The sequence below is a fragment of the Rattus norvegicus genome, chromosome 5, assembly GCF_021556685.1.
Source record: "Rattus norvegicus strain SHRSP/BbbUtx chromosome 5, alternate assembly SHRSP_T2T, whole genome shotgun sequence".
Lineage (NCBI taxonomy): Eukaryota > Metazoa > Chordata > Mammalia > Rodentia > Muridae > Rattus > Rattus norvegicus.
Genome location: NC_141538.1, coordinates 11,553,057 through 11,576,839, shown reverse-complemented (window position 1 = coordinate 11,576,839; position 23,783 = coordinate 11,553,057). Strand labels below are relative to the sequence as shown.

The window sequence follows — 23,783 nt, the reverse complement described above, 5'->3', positions numbered from 1 at the left end:
CCCGAATGCTGAGATTAAATGTCTGTGCTGCCACCACCACTGCCACCCAGCTCCATAGCTTTCTTCAATTCCCCCGTTCTGCTACTGAGAATGCAAACACACTCCCGGAAGCACTAGTTTATGAGATCAACAGTCCACACGGGGACAGGGACTGGGAGCAGTTTGAGTCAGCATGGAACTCAGTTGAAATCTCTCCTGTTCCATTTTTCTGATGCCCAAGAATAAGCAAACGAACAAAGGAACCTATGATCCTAACACAGGACCAACTCCCCAATATGTTCAGTTTACAGAGCATGAAACAGAAACTCTGAAGTGTTGTAGTTCTGACTGGAAAGTGACAGTGACAGACTTGCCTGTGTAGCTCAAACTGGCCTAGGACCTGGCAGCCTCCTGCCTCAGCTCCCAGGAGCTAAGATACAAGCACCTGACTTCACACCGGCTTCCCACAATTGAGAGTCTAAATCAGTATGTTTTCTGCAACATACTGGATGTTACTACTGTTCTATATAAAACAAATATATACGAAGTATCCTACAAGAGAAATTTATACCTATAGTGTTTCGAAAAGTCACTTAAGTCAAAACACAAACAAATCACATCATCTTTCTGCAAATAGAGTTCTGAGAGGACTTTCAGTACAAAAACTTGAAGAATCTATAAGTAACATAGCTACTGACTTCTGTGCTTTGCCCCTGGCTGATGGAATAAACAAACAAACAAAAACAACAACAACAAAAAAAAAAAAAAACCCAGCATGCTCAGAAACGGAGCCTGCCAGCAAAGTGGTTTTCCTGTGGTCCAGCCTGCCCTGGTTCAGGTTACAGCAGAGCATTGCTTCACTTTCTAAAAATGGCTTGCCGTGTTTTATTATTTATATAAAGAGGACGGGTACTTCCTGCCTGTGGGGTAACAAGCATTTCTTGTCTACTCTTAAGAGCCAATGTATTTGTTAGCCATGGACATGGTCTTTATGTGTCAACAGATATCACTTCTGAATGAGAGATGTCTGGACGAGATGGAAGTGAGGACAATTTGCCCTTAGTCCTGTAAGGCCAGCACTGTAGACCAGATGCTTGCTGAACACCTGCTTCTTTATTGACTTGTCTATAACTGCGATATTACATTCTATCCTCTACAACCTCCTTTTCTCTAATCTGTGTGTTTGATGAAGGCAGAAAGGGGACCGTGAGAAGACAGAAAGAGACCCTAAGGGAAGAGAAAAAAATAGAAGCAGAAGGGGAGGACATTGGGGGATCAGCAAGAGGGGGATAGAAAAATGGGAAAAGAGAGTGGGGGCAGGGTGGGTAAGGACAAGGTGAAGAGTGCATGGAAATGCCATCCTGAAGCCCAGCACTCGGTTACCTCAAGTATCAAAAAATAGTCTACGTTCAAGCTCCCAAAGGAGGAAAGCCAGCAACTGTCCTACCCAGCTCTGACCCTGTGAACCACGATGATGGCCAGGGTGATACAATCCTAAGGGTGCAGCAATGACATGCATGCTCTGGCAGTAACCAACAACTCTCTAACTGGACTTACGACCTGCTCCACGAGGAGAAAAACATTCCTGGTTCTAGAAGCCTAACCACTTACCCAGAGCTAATGAAGCAATGGTCTCAGAGGAGAACCTACATCACTAAAACAGCATCACTCCTAACTACCTTCTAAAGACTTGTTCTTATAACCCCTTGTCAAGGAAACTCCTCTTTACAATAGATGGAGACTACTACATAAAATCATAACCAATCAAAATGCAGAGTCAAAATGCCCCGTCCCACCGAAACACCTACAAAACAATTCCTAGACTTCAGGCAACATTGCAGAAGAGGCGGATAGATCTTAAGAGCCAAAAGACCAGGGAGTTAGAGATGAGCTTGTAAAATCAGAAGTAACACCCTTTGCCACACCCACAAAGTCTCACCAGCACAACTGCTTAGCAAGGGTGACACCAACAGGAATGCCAACGTGGACAGGGAAAGCTCGTGAGGCCTCAACTCTGCACAACTTAGGGATAATGCAGGCAGCTAGGGAATGCTGGGAAAAAGTTGTGGAAAAAATAGTCTCCCTCAGGGAAGAGCACAACAGCTGGTTATCCAGTACCAAATGACTAGGCCTACGAACATGCATATGAGTGACATTATACCGAATGATCATTTATACTTAGGAATACTATATATTCCTAGTGAAAAAAGAGGCCATGAGTTTGAAAGAGAGCAAGGAGAGGAACCTTGGGAGTCCAAAAGCTTCTTCTGGTTTTACTTGCTTATTGTACTGAGAGTTGGCACTCGACCTGCTACATACATGTGCACACGTGGGTGTCAGTACACACTTGGGCAAAGTGACTGTGTTAAATTCATTAGGGAATGTGATTTCCACTATGGAGGAAAGACAGTGCAATGTAATACTGTATTAATTAAAACAGTTATTATTAGTTATTATATACAATAGTGTACTGTCTCACTGCTATGTTGAATAACTGATGATATCAACTTAAGGAAGAGGTTATTCTGGGTCATAATCTGAGAGTACAGAAGTCACATGGCAGGTGCTCGAGACTACGTTATTTCTACAACCGAGAGATGAAGGCTCACGGGTGGCTTACTTTCTCATTTAGTTGGTCCAGGATTGCAGGCCAAGGAACGGTGCTACCCAAATTAAAGTGGGCACTCCTTCCACAATTAATCTAACTTAGAGAGCCCCTTGCAAGCATGCCCAGAGGTTAATCCTACCTGACTCTGAGTTGACAGCATTAATCACCACGAATATCAAGGAAATGAGGTAATTCACTATGCATAACCTCAAACTAGATAGGCAAATGTCATGGATTAGTTATTGTTTTGAGATAAGGTCTCATATGTCCCAAGCCAACCTTAAACTTCAGATCACTTCGCTTTTGTTGCAAAATCACAGGCATACTATGGCAAGCATGGGCTGTCACACTCAGTTTATACAATATGGGGACTGAATCCATGAGGAGCACTCTAAAATCTGAGCCACACCATATATATATACATATATATATGTATGTATTGATATATATATATATGTGTAAATATCACCATAATATATATATATATATATATATATATATATATATATCACTGTGCCTGTGATTTTGCATATATAGGCAACCTCACAGCAATGAGCAGACTTCCTGTTCAGATAGATGGCGGTTTCCAAATACCACGTTCTTTTTTTTTTTTTTTCTTATTTTTTTTTAATTAACTTGAGTATTTCTTATATACATTTCAAGTGTTATTCCCTTTCCCGGTTTCCAGGCAAACATCCCCCTCCCCCCTCCCCTTCCTTATGGGTGTTCCCCTCCCAACCCTCCCCCCATTGCCGCCCTCCCCCCATAGTCTAGTTCACTGGGGGTTCAGTCTTAGCAGGACCCAGGGCTTCCCCTTCCACTGGTGCTCTTACTAGGATATTCATTGCTACCTATGGGGTCAGAGTCCAGGGTCAGTCCATGTATAGTATTTAGGTAGTGGCTTAGTCCCTGGAAGCTCTGGTTGCTTGGCATTGTTGTACTTTTGGGGTCTCGAGCCCCTTCAAGCTCTTCCAGTTCTTTCTCTGATTCCTTCAACGGGGGACCTATTCTCAGTTCAGTGGTTTGCTGCTGGCATTCGCCTCTGTATTTGCTGAAATACCACATTCTTTAAGAGGCACTAGCATTCCCTGAAGACATCTAACAGGTCTAACCCCAGGTTGGGCTGGAAATACACAAAACAAAAGTCATCATTGTAATGCCAGAAACCATGAAGATTGCTGGGGTCATGCAAAAGGGACACTCGGCGCCCAAAGACGAGGCGATGGGAGACTCAGAAGGAGGGGCAGCTGCAAGCTGAGCAGAGAGAACGCATCAAGCATAAAAGCCAAGAGCTTCTATAGCAGTACCGTTTTAACTTCCCGGTCAGTGTGTGAATTTGCTAGCATGTACGCTTTGATTCCAAGATCTAGTAATGAAGGGAGAGGAGTGTATACACAGACCGACAATTAATTAATTAATTGGTAATTTGGTAGCCTGACCACCCAGAGACTACAGCAGGTGACCTGAGGAGGAGCCATCAAAGAGACACACGGAGAGAACCATAACCCACTGTAAGCAGGTGCGTCTGTCCACAGACTCCTTGTCTCCCACCACCAATGGCATCTGCTGCTCTACTCTAACGGTCAAGTTTTGTTTGTTTGTTTTTTAAGCTGGAAGGATGGCTCAGTGGTTTAAAGCACCAGCTGCTCTCCCAGAGGACCTGGTTGAGTTCCCAGCACTCATTGGCTGGTTCACAATCATGTCTAACACCAGTTTCAGAGGAGGACACTTGTCTGGCATCCATGGGCACCAGGTACACATGGTGCATAGACACACATGCAGGCAAAGCACCAATACACATAAAACAAAATTTAAAAACTTATCTTCAGGCATGCCCGGAGACCTAGATCCCTTCCCAGGCACACAGGTGAGGATTAAAGCACTCCCTTTTTACAGTTTAATTTGCAAGCGCTGCTTTCCTACTTGGCTGGCAATGCGGTTTTTTAAAACATCTACTAGAGCCAGCGCTGTGTCACTGAGGAGGTGAGGCAAGAGGATTGCCAGCAGCTTGAGACCAGCTTGGGCCATGAAAGTGCCAAGGGTTACACGGTGAGACTCTGTCTCGAAAACTTTGAATTCACTATGTTATAGAAGTACAACTGTTTAAAGTTAGCAAACCCGAAAACACCTTCTCCTGGGAATTTAAATATAACAAAAGTGACAGACTAGAAATAGAAGACAAAGCAAGTTTTCCTGAGAGTGTACTATACGCCAACTGTGTCAGGATGAGGTCATCTTTTTTGCTTGTTTATAGAAACCCTGGGGAACGGAACTCACAGTTTTACAATTGGAGGGTTTATCAGCATCCGGAAGGGTCTGTCTACGGATGGCACAGGACTGCCCCCGACAAACAAAAGCTGGTCACAGTCACAGTGTGCAGGTATTTGCATTGCCATCAAGGCCAGAGTGATGAATCAGTTAATAAACCCACTTGTGTAGTAGCAATAGACTGTTCTGAGAAATGGGTGAGCAGGTGTCTAAATAGTACACAAATTGTTAACCTGGCGGCCTTAGAAAAATTATCACATCTACATTTTTACAGCAGAAAGAATTAAAGAGACCGTTCCAGCTCGCGCCGTTGTCTTCTATGTTACAAAATAAACCCCGAGGTAGAGGTCTCCTAGTCCGAGCAGATCAACGCGTCTGCAGTGGTTTGGATCTCGAATATTACCCGGATTTTCACATGTTGAAGGTGAGGTTCCCAGTCTGTGGTACTGGTGGGAGGTGGAAGAATATTTAAAACACAAAGTCTGGTATTAAGCTGGGAACAGTGTGTCCCTTAGGGGACCTTGGGGCCTGATTCTGCTCCTGTTTTTCTGTTTGCTGTCTGGCCTTCACAGGCAAGCACAGTTAGCTCACCACATGTGTACTCCCTCACCACACATAAGCCATGAGCCACACCAGAGCTGAGACCTTTGAAAGCAGGAGCCTGGACAAACCCTTCCTCCTTAAAAGGCAATCAGTTCTCTCCAGGATTTCCAGAGACACGACACTGCCTCCCCTGGGCCGGCTGCACGGTCATGCAGCCAATGAATGCTACGTATGCTAGTTTGCCAGCACTCCATACGGGCACCTCCTAAGATGCACGGACAGCCCTGTTGTTGAGGCTTAATGTATAGAAGGGATTTAGGGGAGCAACAAAATATAGAAAAAGTAAAATATTTCACCACTTAACAAGTATTTTAAAAATATAAAATATTTCAGTCAGGACACCTCTTTTTGGACACAGTGGTTGCCAGATGTTGCACGCAGGACAGCAATGGTGCTTCAAGTGGGGACAGTTGGGACAGTGGGGACAGTTCAAGTGGGGACAGTTGGGAACAGTCTTTTACTAGGCAGTAGGAGAGGCTGCTGGGCACACATAGATTATAGCTATCACCATTCTTTCCTCCACTCAACATGACCATGTCTGCATGCCACTCCGGCCTCCTCAGTCATGTTTAGCAAACAACATATATTGAGCTGTCATCATTTGTGCACCAGCTAAGTACCTGTCATGTGATCTGCCGTGTGGTAAGCAAGCCTTCCCTCATTTAAGCAGAAAGTAAAGAAAATGAATATCCTAGTATTTCCTACTATAATCTTTTACAAAAGCCCTCCTGATGCCCGTGAGACGGCTCAGCAGGTAAACGTGCTTCCCACACATGCCTAATTCAGGATGGACCTGAGTTTGACCCCTGAGATTCTCATGAAGAGGGAAAGAAAGAACCAGCTCCAAAGCGTTGTTCTCTAACCTCCACACATGTGGATCATGACATTCGTGCTTCCATAATCACACATGCACAGAGACACACACACATTAGTGCATGCATGCACACCCACAGACATATACATACTCCCCCACACATAGACACATATACACACACAGACACACACATCCACACACATATATACATGTATACAATTACATTCACAGAACACAGAGACACATGCATGCATGCATACACACACATGCACATGCACACAATTACATGCACAGGAACACAGAGACATATGTGTGCATGCATATACATACATGCATACAATCACATACACAGGCACACGCAGAGACACAAACACAAATATACATACAAACACACAGAAAGACACGTGTGCATGCATACACACACAAATATACAGACACACAGACACACAAATACACATACATACACACCAAACACACATGCACTCAATTACAGAGATACACACACACAAACACATGCACATATGCACACACACATACACACAAGAACAATAATATTTAAATTTATAAAGCTTTCTTGAGCATTAAAGATGAGTTTATCTCGGTGTCATGAATGTCTCATAACTGTCGTTTATAGTTCCCGGCAGCACACACTCCTCACAACAGGACTAGAGTGGCATTAGCGATCAGACGTGAGTGGCTGCTACAAGATGCAGGTTTGTGAGCACTGTCCCTTCCCTCTCTCTGCATGCAGCGCTCTCTCTGCATGCAGTGCTCTCTCTGGCATGCAGCGCTCTCTCTGTGGTGCCAACAAAGATCTCTGAGTCAACGCCGCCGTTGCTTAGCCTTGGAAATGGGAAGGCGTCTGGAGCCATCCGCATCAATGTCAGAAAGAAAATATATGCCGATGTTTATAAAAATTGCAACAAAACTGAATTTTCGGCTGTCTTTATAACATGAAAGAACTGGTTTTACAGAGGCTACAAATGCACACAGAAACGTGACATGAGTCCGTGCAGGTGCATGCTGCCCTGCATCTAAGATGCATAGCAAAGTTAAAACAAACAAACAAACAAACAAAACCATCGGCACCTAGTCCTCTTCCCACAGAAGAGAATTTGATTAATCTAGACTGGAGAGACAAAACAATTTCCATGGCTGTTGTAACATGCCTTTGTGTCTTAACTGTTTGTCACTATTTGCACCTAAGGGTAGGATCCCCGGTGACACAGAAAGGTCACAGAGCTTTGAAGACAAATGCCTCTGACCCAGTTCAGCAGCACAGGCTCCTGCAGAATGGGACAGGTGTAGGGTACCATCGGGACATGTCAGACTAGTGAAGAACCGAGTGGTCAGAATGGATGACAGTCGCACGTGCCTCTTCACTGCTTCAGTTAACACAGCGGATGATAATCACAGTCTCCGAGAAACACACAGCTCTCGCATCTACTCCCCTTTGAGCGAACTAGTTAAACCTCCCGGATGCTCTTTCCTTCATTGGAAAAATGGCCATAGTTAACAGTGCCCACAGCACAGGCTTCGATCACATGGATTAAACAACGCCGTCCACTGAAAATGATTAGCACTTTGTACACAGCAGGTGCCACATGTGGGTCATGAGAGTAGAGGGGGGCATAACAGAGAAGGAAGAGCTCTCAGGGCAGGGGCAGGAAGCGGTGGATGTGTGTGATGTGGAAACAGAAGGGGAGAGACTATTAAAAGGTCACAGCATCCAACTGGTGATTCTTCCCATCAAAATATCAACTTCACCATATTTTATTTAAGTAATGTGACACTGGCTGGGTTAGCAAAGAGGCTGAGTACCTAGGAAGCAGGCCCTGGGGCATCATCCTGCATCTGGACAGAGGCCCACAGGAGAGACTGCTGTAAAGTTGAGTGCCCTGCCCTGATGATGACATCCTCACCAGGGACTGACGTCATCACCTCTGCCAGAGTGACCATAGTGAACTTAAGTACTGCTGACGCTCCCTGAGAAAAAGGTCAGGCCCCATGCCTATGTGCCTGGCTGGCTGGCTCCTCTGTTTCCAACCTTCCCTGGAACTACTCTCCTTTCCTCCTCGTTTTTTTCCTACTAGAACCAGCCTTATCTCATTCCTCCCAACTGCCCCCAACCTTATCTCATCCCTCCCCAACCCCCTCCAGCCTTATCTCATCCCTCCCCAACCCCCTCCAGCCTTATCTCATCCCTCCCCAACCCCCCCTCCAGCCTTATCTCATCCCTCCCCAACCCCCCTCCAGCCTTATCTCATCCCTCCCCAACCCCCTCCAGCCTTATCTCATCCCTCCCAACCCCCCTCCAGCCTTATCTCATCCCTCCCCAACCCCCCTCCAGCCTTATCTCATCCCTCCCAACCCCCCTCCAGTCTTATCTCATCCCCTCTCAACACCCCCCCAGCCTGCCTTGCTCACTTTACTCCTCTGACTCCACATAGACAACTTTGACTGTTAGATAAATGATCAATAGATGATAATAAATAAATTAGATGGATAGAAAGATAGAGGATACATGATAAAAATAGATGCTAGATTGATAGGTGATAGGTAGATACATACACACATAACGCATACATACATGCATACATGCATACATACATACATGCATACATACATACATAGCCTAATTGCATTTTGCCATGAAAACAACTCGAGCACCATTATCTTGCCAGCCAAAATAATCTCTGGAGCCAAAATCTTTTATCGAAGCAGCCTGTGGAGGTTGAGTGGGGTGTCTGCTTTTAATTCTTTAATTTTAATCAACAAAAATTATATATGGGGTACAATGTAATATGCCCAAATATGTATATACTATGTACATTTATTAAGTGAAATATAATACCCATCACCCTACAGTGTTCTTTCTGTAGTATGAACATAGAAAGTTTACTTTGAGCAAGGGGATGCCCTGTTTAGGTCTTTATGTTTCTGTGTCCTGTCCAAGGCAGAAAGCCCTGTCCAAAGCTGACGTAGAGGGACAATATAAATGAGTCACTGTTCACAGACTTGTCTCCAGGACCTGTCTGGGACATTTTTTAACCCTATGACACATCACAAGAAATCGTGTTGAAATAGTTATCCAATATTTTCAAAAATAAGTGTTAAGTCTGGCGTGTAGCTCAGTGGTGGAGGACATTTCGCCACACGTGATGCCCTGGGTCCAATCAATCAACTATGAAAGGATAACTTAATTTTGAAAAATTTGTTAGTTAAGAAGTTAACACTTGAACTGGAGAGATGGTTTAGAGCATGGTCTGCTCTTCCAGAGGTCCTGAGTTCAATTCCCAGCTACCACGTGGTGGCTCACAGCTAATAATGTATGGGATCTGGTGCCCTCTTCCAGTGTTCATGAAGACAACTACAGTGTGCATCCATATAGATAAAATAAATAAATACATTTAAAAAAAAGAAGTTAACACTAAGGCTAGGGAGGTGGCTTACAGATTAAGAGCACTGGCTGCTCTCCCAAAGGTCCTGAGTTCAATTCCCAGCAACCACGTGGTGGCTCACAGCCATCTGTAATGGGATCTGGTGCCCTCTTCTGGCCTGAAGGCATACATGAAGGCAGTACACTGGAGACATGATAAATAAGTCTCAAAAAGAGAAAAAGAAGAAAAGAAACAGAAAAGAAAAGAAAAAGAAAGAAATTAACACTATTGTAAAACAATTTTTTTCCAGGAAAATTTCATGATTTTTCCATTTCACTTTACATTTATAGGAAGGGCTTCAGAGAGCAACAACATCGAGGAATCCTCAGTCTTCCAAAAAATTAAAGTCTGTGTCCACAGGGTAAGAGGAAAGTGATCCTTAGCAAGGCAAAGGCCTGGGAAGAGCTTTAGAGAAATACTCTGCTTTTCAATCTCACTGGGACTTAGTAAAGTACCTCTGCTCTCGGCCAACCGGAGTATTTCTGGAATTTGCTCCTGGTCTATGAGTCAAATGAAGATGATCAAGAGAAAGTACCTTCTCTTTCCAAAGCCACGGGGAACATGGGAGACTGTGAACACTGTGAAACGCACAAGCTGTATTTAAAACAGATGAGAAAGGGCGGACACTGGTGGGCGCTGTGACCAGAATGGAGCTGCACTTAGTCACGTGGCTTCCCTCGTCCCTCGTTGTGTCGTGGAGGAGGTGTAAACAGCCTCTGTGAGCTGGCCTCATTCAGACAAGTGTCTCAACCCTGCTGCTGGGGCTCCATACCCAACCCTCTAGACCACACTGTAACTTTTCTCCTCCATTTTACCTCACCGAATTGTCTAGCTAGCCTCTTCTCTACCCTCACTGAAGAGATGGCCCCATCGGTCCAAATTCAATTCTCTACAGCTGCAGACTGCCCTGGAGCCCTGGTGTGAAAACCGATCACAGGAGGGCCACGGGATGACCCAGACAGCTCTGCCCTTTCCAGTGTGCCTGAAATGCAGACACACATGACTGAATCCCCACATTTTATGAAAGAAAAAACAGAAAGACAAGTTTCTGTGAGATGTAACGGCTCCCATACATATACATAATCTCTACACATAGAGGCCGAGGCAGGAGGATCATGAGTTGCAGGCTATCCTGGGCTGTGCAGTGAGATCAGATTCAGAATAAGTGGAGTGAAATGCTGACACAGTGTCATGTACACAAACAATAAATACATAAACAACAACGGTGTCCTATCACAATGAGTGATAAACAGGGTTGATTTTCGTAGTCAAATCAACCTGGAGATAAAGCCTTGAGTCTTCCTCTGGGGGTTTTAGAGCTGACTTAGTAAGGGTGTTTGAGGAAGGAGGGCTGTGGTAACTAGGCCCACAGCACTTTGCTCAACACAGCAAGCACCAGATTCGCTTGGTTATGAACCTCCTTCCTAGTCACACCTCTCTATATTGAAACTTAGTCTGGGCGATGAGTGCAGTGTTCTTCAGCTTCGAATCCAGTCCCAGAAGCTCTTGGTTCCGTGAATCACTGGTCAACAAAGTAAGAATTAAACCAGAAACAAGGGCCTTTGATTTCTGTTAGCCAAGCTGAAACACGATCTGGGGATGTCACATCGAGAGAGGAAAGCACTTTCAAAAGCAAGAAGAACGAAACAGATGTTAACTCACAACTTACAGCAGTCACAGCCATACAGCATTTATTAAACAGTTTATAACCAGGAGCACAGGACCAATTTGGATGCCTTTCTACACACAAGATAAAGCAAACCTATTTTAGATCACCTTCTCTTCTTACAGGATTTATTTTTTTCTGTTTCTTTTTAGATAATTCAAGCATGCAGGGTTTAAGTGCAGGAATAGGAAACCAAGCTATATGAAAACTTACTACTTATTCAAAACTTACTATTATTCAAAAATGTTTAATCGTCTGCTATCGATAAATTAAGCTCTCTGTGGATGGAGTCCTTGGCCATTTCTATCACCACTAAGGGAGTAGTCGTGATATTACACAACATTGCAATTCTCCCAGAATGGAGAATTGGTTATCCCACATTACTAAGTATCATACTTACTATCAAATAAGGTTTGAGCATGAAGTTCTACAAGTACACACATCAAAGACTTCTAAAAAGTCAGCTTGACTGGACACAAAACAACTGAAATAAAGTTCACAAGGCATCTCCTTAAATGTCATACATCTTCAGGAACTCAACTGAAATCTACTCAGGTTTACAGGTGGAAACCCTGAAACCATGGGACTGCTCCGGATTTTGAATCACCAACTTACTCACTTAGCACTTTAAGATGCTAATCCACAAGCAGACCAATCCAGATCTAAATCTGAACCTCACCACTTACTCCATTCTGTGTAACCAAGACCCACAAAACCCCATAAACATCCAATATTCTCCCTTTTCCAAACATAGATAACGGATATATCAGATGAATACAATCAGAATGAAGGAAAGCACATCCCATCACAAGCTCCGTCGAGGGCAGCAGGAGCTGGCAGCGCACTCTAGACCATCACCACTCCCTCCATTCCGACCTAGGGACACAACGGCCATGCTTACGAGCAGCCCTAGCGGCAGTGCCTTACCAGTGTAGATGCTGGCATTGGAAGCTGGGATACCAAACTGTGACTCGATGAACTTGGGGATGAAGGTAATGAAAGCGGTGACAATGGCACTCTCGGCTGTGTATGACAGACTCACAAAAAGGAATGTCATGTTGCTTAAGATCCTGACAGCTGCTCTCGGTAGGTCTACAAAATGACAGAAGTGATACATGAGTGTTACAAACGAGGGATGGAAAACAAAAGAAAACTGAGGCTCTTAGTGCTTTAATGAACTGAAAATAGTTCTCTGGTGACCTTCTCTGCAACAAAGTAAAAACAGAAAGCGATGATGACTGGGTTTGGCTTTGGCTGGGTTTGCTTTTTGTGGGGGTGGGTCGGCTTGAGACATGGTTTCTCTGTGTAACCTTGGCCATCCAGGAATTCACTCTGTAGACCAGGCTGGCCTCAAACTCAGACATCCACCACCTTTGCCTACCAAGTGTTGGGACTAAAGGTGTGCACCACCACCACCCCACTTCTGAAGATGCCTAAAACTATCCTGGTTCTTCTAACTCCAAACCAAATATTGAAGGAAATAGCATCTAAAAGCATACTCAGATACAAACATCTTCATAAACATTATACAGCATATGATTCCTACATTTTAAAAAAGTTTCAATTAATTATTTGCTTTTTTCATTAATTAAAACACATTTTGTTAAGACCCCAAAGTTTCTTTAATATACAAAGTAATTGTGAGTTAGTCCTACATTATAGTTTCCAATTCTCCCAGCTACCTCTTTCCTGAAAAGAGACATTTTTCTTTTTTAAAATTCAATTTATTATTTATGTTTGTGTGTGTGTGTGTGTGTGTGTGTGTGTGTGTGTGTGTGTGTGTGTGTAGCGGGGAGTTTTTAGGTATGCATAGGTGTGTATCTAGGTGCTCTAGGAATTCAGAAAAGTACAATAGATCCCCTGGAGCTGGAGTTACTAGGGTTGGGAATCACTCAAAATGAAAGCAGGAAACTGAACTTGGGTCCTCAGAAAAAGCAACAAGCAGCCTTAAGAGCCGAGTCATCTCTTAAGCCCACGATGCATTTCAGAGTTGGCACGTCTTTGGTCCCACACTGCAGATGCCCAAAGCAGACAGGTAGATGATGTTGGGCATCTGGTCTTTGAGCCTTGCTTATGAAATGAAATATTCATAGTTAAAGGTGTGGCAAGGCATGAGAACACCAGGTCAGGCACCCCCAAGTACCTTGGATTGAAAAACTAAAGGCCATGAGGGAATGAGAGCCCAGAGATGAGGTTCAGTACACACTAGGCAGCATCTCAAGAAAAATCTCATTCTTAGGTCTAGGTATTTACTTAATAGAATGTGCTACACATATGACATCATTTATAATACTAAAATGTGGGATATCTAAATAGCCATCAGTGGGAAATGCTCAAACAAATTATGGTATAGCCATATAATTGAATATAAGGTGATCATTAAAAATGAAACAGCTATATATGCTAGCACAAAAGAATTTTAAAGAAAATGTATTATATTGATAAGTAAAGCAAGCTACACTATGCGCATATGGTCATATTAAGTAAAAATTAAACAAGCCAAAAGAATGCATCTGAGGATCAAATGAGAACGTCTTAATACATTAATACCAAATTCCCAAGGGCTTAAGTTGTGGAACCCTGATGAAGGCTGCGAGGGGAATAAAAGAACATTCCATGTCTTATAAACTTCTGTATTTCTCATTTTTACAGAATGAAAGATACACATTTGAATAATTGTTGTATCTCCATGGAAAATATCACCTTGGAAAACACTTATCTCTTATATTACAACATAATAAAGTCACTCCGTTAGGATTGGTCCACTTTTATTGATACTCTAATTCATAGCCTCCCACTCACCACAATCTGAAACTTTAGAAGTAGAGAGCATTAGCAAACATCATTTCAAAATGTAGTTAAATGGAATGTCTAGGTCTTAGCTAAGCTTATGAGCTTTGAGACTTTAGGGGGAAAATTAAAATGCATACTTGACCTTTAACATAAACACACCAAAGAAAAACAACTAAACCTTTCACAAGTCTTCCCTATAAACCTTAAAACATCATATTGTAAGTTGGTACGTTAAGATTACCAGCACTCAAAGATTCTAGTTCAGTTTAGCTGGCATGTTAAAAGGAAATACTGAATCTAAACCATTTAGGAGGGAGGTTTAAAACACAGGTTGATAATATTTGTATCACAAGGATAGTTTACATCATATTTGTGATCTCAAATTTGTTTTTCATCTTATATGTTTGTTTTTGATTGTGTGTATTATGTATGTCTTTGTGTGAGTTTATGCTCATGAGTGCAGGTGCCCTTGGAGACCAGCAGTAGCAAGATCCCCTGGACCTGGAGCTACAGGCGTGAGTTTTCACAGGGGCTGAATGTTAGTCCTCTGTGTGAGCCATGTACGTTTGCAACCCACTGAGCCATCTTTCCATCTTTAGATGCTTGCAACCCACTGAGCCATGTCTGCATCTAAATGTCTTTTAGAAACATTTGGTTTGAAAAATGGTCCTTTAGCTTCAAAGGTAAGAAAGAAAGAAAAAATTATATATATATATGGGCATTATATATATATATATATATACATATATAGGCATTATGTATATATAAAATTATATATATATGGGCATTCTCTCATATCATTAAAAATTTACTGGATAAATAAATAAAACCAAAGTTGGTTGTTACTTAAGAAGAACTGACAAGGTTTAGACTTTCAATAAGTAAGTCTTCCTTTCACCCTTCACCCTCCATATCCACTGCCTGGGGCTTAGTGTTTTGCCCAAATGCCCTGAAGGAGCCAGAAGATTTAGGGCTATTCTTGGGCTGGTACCACTGAGTATTTTTTACATATAGAAACCAAGCTAATACTTACATTAAGAAGGATGGAAATCAGAACACTAACTGCCGGAAAGGAAGTTAGAAATGTAGAAAGAAGGAACAGATAAGTACTAGATTAGAACTAAGGTACTCATATGATCCAATTAGATGAGCAGATATATACGAAAATGAGAGATACATTAGATGATAATAGATGGATGGTGAATAGATATGATAGATAGATGATTGATCGATCGATTGACAGGCAGATATGATAGAACAGATTGATTGATAGGTGATTTATAACAGATAAATAAAAGATATAATAGGTTGACTGACAGGTCTCAGACAGATGCACACACACAGGTGCAAGAACGTGTTTGGATGTATCCATGTTATTTGCAACATTATTGCACACAAGACTGACATGAGGATACTGCAGTAAGAATGGGTCCACCCATCACGCGGTTCTTGGTTTCTAAAAGTCATTTTCTACTATAAGGAACAGAGAAATGTCTGACTTCAGAGTAGGGAGTCAGAGTATACAAAATATAATCAGGAAATACTGGCAAAGAAATCACTTCAATGGACTGGGATTTTCTGAGCTCGATGGATGCCAAAAGAATTTTGTGAAAATCCAACAAGAACAATGTGCATCCAATCCTCATTATTTGTGGATTGTACTGGCTTTTCGCGAAAATTTACTTGTAAGCCTGAAATTAACACATGACGCACTTTCACAACCACACTCAAAGCTGCAAGCTGTCCACACTCCCCTTTCCTGGCAGAAGAAGAAAACATGTCCACTCTGAAGTAGTAAGGGTGGGTCTTTGTCACAATAGTTTGTCACAGTTTTCTCATTATGTGTTTTGTTGGTGATCTTGCTTATTTAAAATATCCCTAATATCAGGCAGGATGAAGGCATTATGTAACCTATAAAACAAGTACCCAGGAGGCTAAGACACAGGAACCATTAGTTGAGGGCCAACCTCGTCTATACAACAAAGCTTTGCCTCCAAAGCATAAAGGGTCAAATAAGAAGCTGCCAAGGAGGTCTCCCATGGTTCCCTAACTGCATGTGGCTGGGATGAATGAGCATAGGAGAAAATGCATACGGCCATGATGCTTCCCCCAGACATGAGTTACAGGCCTTTGGCATGATGTCCAAGTTAATGAGTCAACAGCAGCCAGTATGTGCAGACATTCAAACATGAAGTCACACACAGACCACATTGGGACAAAACCTACCCCATGGATCTTGTAGAAACTATTTCTGTGTTTGCTCACGTTACATTGTGATGTCACAAAGCATGATGACTATGAAGAATGGGAGTTCACTGATCTTATGTGGCCTCAAAAGATTCCCCTATGAGGCATTCATAAATTATGTACTGATTTATCCTACTCTACTAACTTTTGCATGGAGAAACCTAGCAAATGCAACCTTATCCAGAGAGCAAAGGGTTAATTAACCAGATTAATGGGCAAATTAATACTATGTGCCCAGTTAGGGTATACTTAGCATAACATGGTTTTTGTGCTAAGCCTTTAAAAGTACATAAATGAGAAGACAACATCGAACCCCAACTAAGGGATATCCTACAAAGATAACAGCCTATGCTTTTGAGAAAAGGTTACGATCATAAAGAACAGAAAGATGAGAATCTGACCAAGACAGAAGGAGACCCAAAAACTGAATATATGTGTTCCTAGGTTAGACCTCGAATATAAAGGGCTTCACTGAGAAGACAAGCCCGTGGTATAGATGGTGAAAACAGTTCACTGCGTATTTCTGAGTTTTGATGGCTGCCCAGCGGTCCTGCCAGAGAACGTCCTTGCTCTTAGGAAAGCTGCATGACAATGTGAGGTTCCAGCAAGCATGTGTCTGCGACTTCCAAGGAATTTTAATTATTGAAGACTTATCACTGGTCACCAAGTCACCAGGACTCTGTGTGCCTGCCTGAAGCACATAAATGTATATTATGTATGTCCAAAACTATTTCAAAAGCATAGATTGAATAAACAAATTGGACAAGAAGTTGCTAAATCTATAGGTTTACAACCCAGTGTCTGTTGTTTAATGCTATGGAATATATTCTAGATTCATTCCTTGGTGCCATGTATAATGTGTCACAATACAATCAAAGACGCAGTGAAGATCAGACAGATGCATTGAATGATGATAACGATGATCAGGGTTTTAATCATTTGATACTAAAAATAAATTTCAATTTCAGGGCTGACAAGGCAACCTAGCAGATCAGGAAATGTGATGGCCACCAAGCCAAATTCAATGTTAAGAAGACACCAACGTAAGCCGAGAGACGCCGTCTACATTACAAAGAAGTCATGTGGGAAGAAGTGTGCAATGTGAAGTATCCAAACTCAAGAGAACGTAACGTAAGGTGAATGACACTCAGAAAACACCTGTTGCCGGGCCTGGGGTGTACACCTTCAATCCCAGCACTCAGGGGACAGAGCGGATCTGTGTGAATTCAGGATCAGCCTGGTCTACATACTGAGTTCCAAGTCAGCCAGGGATGTATAGTGAGATGTTGGTTTGGTTTGGTTTTAAAAAAAAAAAGGAAGGAAGGAAGGAAGGAAGGAAGGAAGGAAGGAAGGAAGGAAGGAAGGACAAAAGAAGGAAGGAAAAGAAAGAAAGAAAGAAAGAAAGAAAGAAAGAAAGAAAGAAAGAAAGAAAGAAAGAAAGAGAAGGAAGAAAGAAAGGAAAACACGTGTAAAAGACCTGTTAATAGTGTTGGCAGGTCCTTTGCTTCAGACCGTGCCAATGGCAGACCTGCTGGCCCTGGACCACACACCTCCGGATAAGGAAATCAATGGCATTCAATTCACAAAAGGGATATGCTGCAATGGATCTGTCGTCTGCTTCTCAAAGGCCATGCAACTCTTTAGTTAAAGTTTTAGAAAGTCTGAGCTATGGAATGGTAGTGTTCTTCTGGAAATTGGCAAGGGATGTATATTTATGAAAGGCTGATCAGTCTCAGTGCAGGTGGGACCACAGCTGGTTCTGACCAGCCCAAGAACAGGTGGGACCACAGCTGGTTCTGAGCAGTCCCAGGGCAGGTGGGACCACAGGTGGTTCTGAGCAGTCCCAGGGCAGGTGCGACCACAGCTGGTTCTGAGCAGCCCCAGTGTGAGAAGGGCTACAACTGGTTCTGACTAGTCGTGGTGCAGCCAGGACTACTGCTGGCTCTTCTCTGAAGCCTTGTAGACAGCAGATATTGTCATGTTTGTCGTGACCCAACCATTAGGCAAGCAAGCTCCAACACATGAATGCTTTAAGTAAGACTGTGGCCTGAAGAAACGGTCAAACTAGCACGTTAGAAAGCAGCAAGCATTAAATTACAGTCGTCCCCAGCAAAGACAAAGGCACAGCATCTTTTCGAGGGGAAGAGAAGTACCTACTAAGAACTTACTTTCAGTGAGAAATACATGCCGTCAACAGAACTATATGCACATGCCACACTAAAGTCCCTCAGTGTGGCTGCTCCTGCTGAGGCTGCAGCAGCTCCTATCACGCGCCTACAGAGGCACTAAAACGTCCTCAGAATGTATCTGTTCACTGGCAGTCTTTACTACATCACAACAGCAATGGATACTGAAAACCGTATCTGTGTGTGAGAAAACACAATGAATGGCATGGATACTCCATTTCCTTATGGGACCAGCTAAGCTCACAGAGCACGAGACCCAAGGTGAAGGGGTCCACGGTGCAGACGCACAGACCACACGGAGAGCTAAGGAGGGCTGGTCCATACTCATCCGAAGGACAGCTCTTTGAAGCTGAAGAAACCCGCCACTCTCTACGCTAGCCTACCAAATTAATTTTAAAAAGTCAGGAAGAAATAAATGTAAAACAATTCCTAGCAGATTTAGATAAGATTACAAATTAAAAGCCCATTAAGGAATAATTAAGATGTTGTTAAGAGAATACAGTATTCACGAACACAGTGTTTTGTTGCTACAGCACATAAATGGGGAGGGGTCTCTGTAAGCTTCAGTTGTAAGTAGCTGAGGAGCAGCTCTTTAAGCAGCAGCGCAAGGACTTTGATATGCCAGCTCCTATTGCCAGACCATACATGATTTAATTTGACATTTTCCTCAAGATTCCAACTCCTTTGTGTGAATGCTAATCACTTCATGCAGCTTTCAGCGTATTTTAACCTTCCACTTAGATCCTGATTTTTTTTCTCTTTTAGTTGCAAGAAAATTTCTCCCGTGTGTGTGTGTGTGTGTGTGTGTGTGTGTGTTTCCTCCTGTTGACATTCAGCTTCCAAGTCGATGTTCCTCTCACATTTTTCTAAAACTAAGTATAACCCATCAATTTTATTTTTTCAGTATCTTTTTAAATTTTCACTTTCCCAAAGAAATCCCAGTGACAGCTCTGATCTAACTTCTGGCCTTAATTGTATTTCTGCACCTTGGTCAAGCCTTCCCTGCCCAAGGGCTCTGCAAGGTCCGACATTGGCCTCTCTGTCGTCATTCAATATCTCTAAACACTAAAATCAAGTTAGAGCAGCTTTGTTGAGCATTCCTTCATGAAAACTCCTGGATTCCTCTTTGGAATCGAGTGCTGCACCCATGACCATTTCCCCTGATTTCATTTGGACGTTTGGACAGTGAGCTAAAAGAGAAGGAACAACGGGCCTGGCATTGCTGTAATTCTAAATCCATGGGTGAGTCAAAAACATGGTAGAGACACCAACCAGCATGACACCTTGCACTATGAGACAAATACTAGCCCTACTTCCTGTGCATTATCCTAGAAACCAATGACCCCAGGGGCTGCCCAAAGATGAGATCCCCACAAAAATACTCTAAGTCCTGAAGCCCCACCCTCCCCCAGGCACTGTGCACGGCACCCCCTGCTTCATTGCAGCGACCTTTCAGCCCAGCCGCAGAATCTCTGAGCCACTCAGGCCCAGACACGTGGACAGAAATGGAAATGGCACTACCGAAAGGGGTCAGGAAGAATCAGCAGGTCATGCTCCCCTCCCCGTGCACCCCCCTGTAAGGCATCAGGAAAAATCAGCAGATCATGGCGCTCCCAAAAGGCGCCAGTAAGAGTCAGCAGGTCATGGCACGCCCTTGCTTGCTTGGATTTAGCACTCGAGTGCATGGCCATCCAACTTTCTGAATGGAGATTCTTCATGCGAGTAACGCCACAGCCAGTTTTCACTGGGTATAAAATGTAGAGCTCTCTCTCATCCCTAGGACTCTCTGTCAGCCCCATTGTTACTTGTTATTGTTACTTGACCATCCCGATGCCCCGATAAAAAAGGGTAGCCTGCCACAAGAAAACAAAGAAAGGCTCGAGGAAATGAAGGCGAATCAGAAATGAAACAAATCATCAGAAATGAAGAGAACTTACACAGAGCATGAAAAGCAAGGGAGACAAACATGACCATAGAGTGAGTCTCCTGATCAGCAAGGTAAAAAAGTCCTCCTCTTTCTCCATCATCATCACCACTACCACCACCACCACCATCACCACCATCACCATCACCATCACCATCACGACATCACCATCACCATCACCACCACCATCATCACCATCACCACCACCATCACCACCACCATCACCATCACCACCATCATCACCACCACCACCACCACCACCATCACCACCACCACCATCACCACCACCACCATCATCACCACTACCACCACCACCATCACCACCACCACCACCATCATCACCATCACCATCACCACTATCACTAACACCATCACCACCACCACCATCACCACCATCACCACTATCACCACCACCACCACCACCATCATCACCATCACCATCACCACCATCACTAACACCATCACCACCACCACCATCACCACCATCACCACTATCACCACCACCACCATCACCACCACCATCACCACCACCACCATCACCATCACCACCATCACCACCATCATCATCATCATTATCATCATCATCATAAACACTCTAATTTCTGTGTAGAAGGCAAAGCCTTTCTCATTATTGTATGCTGTAAGAAGCAATGGGTGTTTTGTGCGGTCCCTCAACCCATAACATCAGTGAGACCTGGATGGTGGTTTGAAATGCTGAGAGCCAGATCCCCTGAAGTGGGAATCCTGGAGCTTCCTAGTGATGCTGATGGAGGATACATTTGAGTCTCATTGTGCTGAAGGAGGCTTAGAAAAAGGGCCTTGGGAAGGCATCCTTGAGCAAGTCCTGGGAACCCAACCACAGCCTTCAATGAAAGGTACAAAACAGAAGACTACAGTGCATCCCAGCAAAGCTCGCACACAAGAGGGCCAAGGCAGTGTGGTTCACAACTACAGCTTTTGGGACCCACATTGCTGAGTCAAAACCTTGTCTTGATATTCTAATGCTTTACTTTCTTGGCAACACATAGCAAAGGCCACATACACTGAGGCTGGGTAGTTTTTGGAAATTCCAAGTTGATTCTGTCCTTGTGCCTTTCTCTGCTAATTCCTGGGTCTGTTATCTGAGCTTCAGACCCAAGTACATCTTTGATGGTCAATCATCACTGCCAGCATGACCGGATTTAGACTTAAACTGAAAGACAAAAGACATATCCCAAGCGGATCGTGATGCTGTTTCCAGAGAGGCTTGGCTGAGTTGAGAAGACCCATCCTGAATGAGATTCACTTTGAAGAGTGTGGATACTTTCAGACTGTAAAATAAACGCTAGGTTGAGCAATCATCCATTAAATATTTACTGAGTTCCACTCGGTGGGGTTAGCTCAGCGATGTACATGGTGAGCAGGGTGGGTGAGGGACCCTTACCTCAGTGGGGCTGCGCTAGGGAGACAACAAAGATTTAAGGACATTCCAGTCAGCCCTGAATCACCCTGGGCTCTGCATCTGTGATCTCAACCAACCACAGAGCAAAAATAACAGAAAAAAATGCCGTCTGCCCTGAGCATGTGGGGACTTTTCCTGCCATTAATCAAAAACAAAACCATATAGCCTATTCGTCTGGTCTTGATGTTGTAAAGAGTGTAATCAGAAATGTAGACATGACCCAAAGCCTAAAAGAGGGTGTCAAAGGGTATCTGCAAACACTGTGTCTCTTTATATAAGCACCTTGAGTCTTCTTGAAGGTACCAAGGGACAACTGTGTATCATAGGTGTGTGAAGAGAGCTGAGGGGGGATAGGGGAAGGTAAGAGCTCAGCGTTAGAAGGTGAACTGGAGGTGTTTTTCAGTAGGCTGAGGAAGGCCTCAGTGGGCAGCATGCTGAAGCAAATGAGGAGCTTTGGGAAGGAACATCTTTAGCATAGGAATGGCAGCAGCAAAGGCCTTGGGGTCAGCATATGTCTGGACCAGCAATGAGTCCGATGTGACTGAAGCATGGTTTGTAGATGAGACTGTAAGAAGATAGGATAACAATACAGCCGTGGATTAGATCCAGGAAGTCCTGTGGGAGAGGATGGAGATGCATTTACCAGACTCCTCTGGCAGCTGAGTGAAGAGTACCCACGCAGGCTGGGAAGATGAGAGCTCACAGAGCAGGCTGGCTTTTCCTTGTGTTCCAGGCAAACCTCACCTAGGCTCTGTCCACAACTTTCTCGGTGGGTTCCTCCCTCCATCCCACTCCTTCCCCTACTTAACCTCAGAAAGTTTTTGGCAGCTCCCTGGGAGGGAAGAGTTCCAATAAAGGTTGGGGCGCCTGCAGCCAGGTGCTCCACAATACGACCCAGTCCATGCACACCTGCAAGCACGCATGCGCACACACACACACACACACACACACACACACACGCATGCACACATGCATGCACACACCCCTCCAAACCTTACCATTCAGGAGTCTACCACCTATGCTCAACAATGTGTCAAGCACAAGAAACCTATTCAGTGTTCCTGAACCCATCTACCATTTGTACTCGATTCTCCTGGGATTATTGGCTACCCTGACCTCTACAGAGATCAGGTGAGCTGCCATGTATCACCTTTCCTGATTCTTCCATTAAGTGCTGAGTCTCCCGCCCTCAGTCAGTCCCATCCTCTTTATGGCTCTTTTGTGGTGCTGGGGATCAAATCCAGAGTCTTGTATATGTCAAGCAGATGTTCCACGGCTGGGGCGCATCCTAGCCTTCTTGTGATTCACGACGTACTCTCTTTGTACTGCTCCAGTCTCCCTCAGAGAATTCTCCAAATCACACCTCACTCGTTTCATAATAGCTACAACCAAGTTTGAAACCTTCTATGAGATCCGCCCCATCTTTAACCCAACCCCACCACAGCCTGCCCCACGGCCAGCACTGGGTTGAGTGTGAACTGCGTCGCTTGAGTTTAACAGATTCTGGGGGTCCAAACCTAGATCCTCCTACTCACTCAGAAGGCCCTTTACTGGCTGAGCTGTCTTCTCAGACCCTGACATTATCCTTTAATGACAACGACAACAACAACAATTATAAAATTACTTTGCTATTTGGTTATTATTATAAACATATTGTACACTGGCACAGACAAAATGCTAGCTAGAAGAAATTTTATTCTGTGTTAAATTAATAATAGGAAACAATTAAGATTAAAAGTAGGCACAAAGGAAAGTCAGCTGCCATCCTTTTTTTTTTTCTATGCAGAAAGATACTCCGTTAAATGGGAAAGGTC

The 23,783-nt window shown here is 43.7% G+C and overlaps 1 protein-coding gene across 3 annotated transcripts in view; it reads right to left on the bottom strand.

Moving 5' to 3' along the window:
- Slco5a1 (solute carrier organic anion transporter family, member 5A1) overlaps window positions 1–23,783 on the bottom strand; it is a 129,060-nt gene that overhangs the window by 46,790 nt on the left and 58,487 nt on the right. For 2 of the 3 annotated variants that reach the window (NM_001436738.1, NM_001107898.2), the window contains 1 exon segment: window positions 12,306–12,470. The exons of the other annotated variant lie outside the window; for it this stretch is intronic. In NM_001436738.1, coding sequence (NP_001423667.1) covers window positions 12,306–12,470 — 165 coding nt within the window. 3 annotated transcript variants of the gene reach the window in all.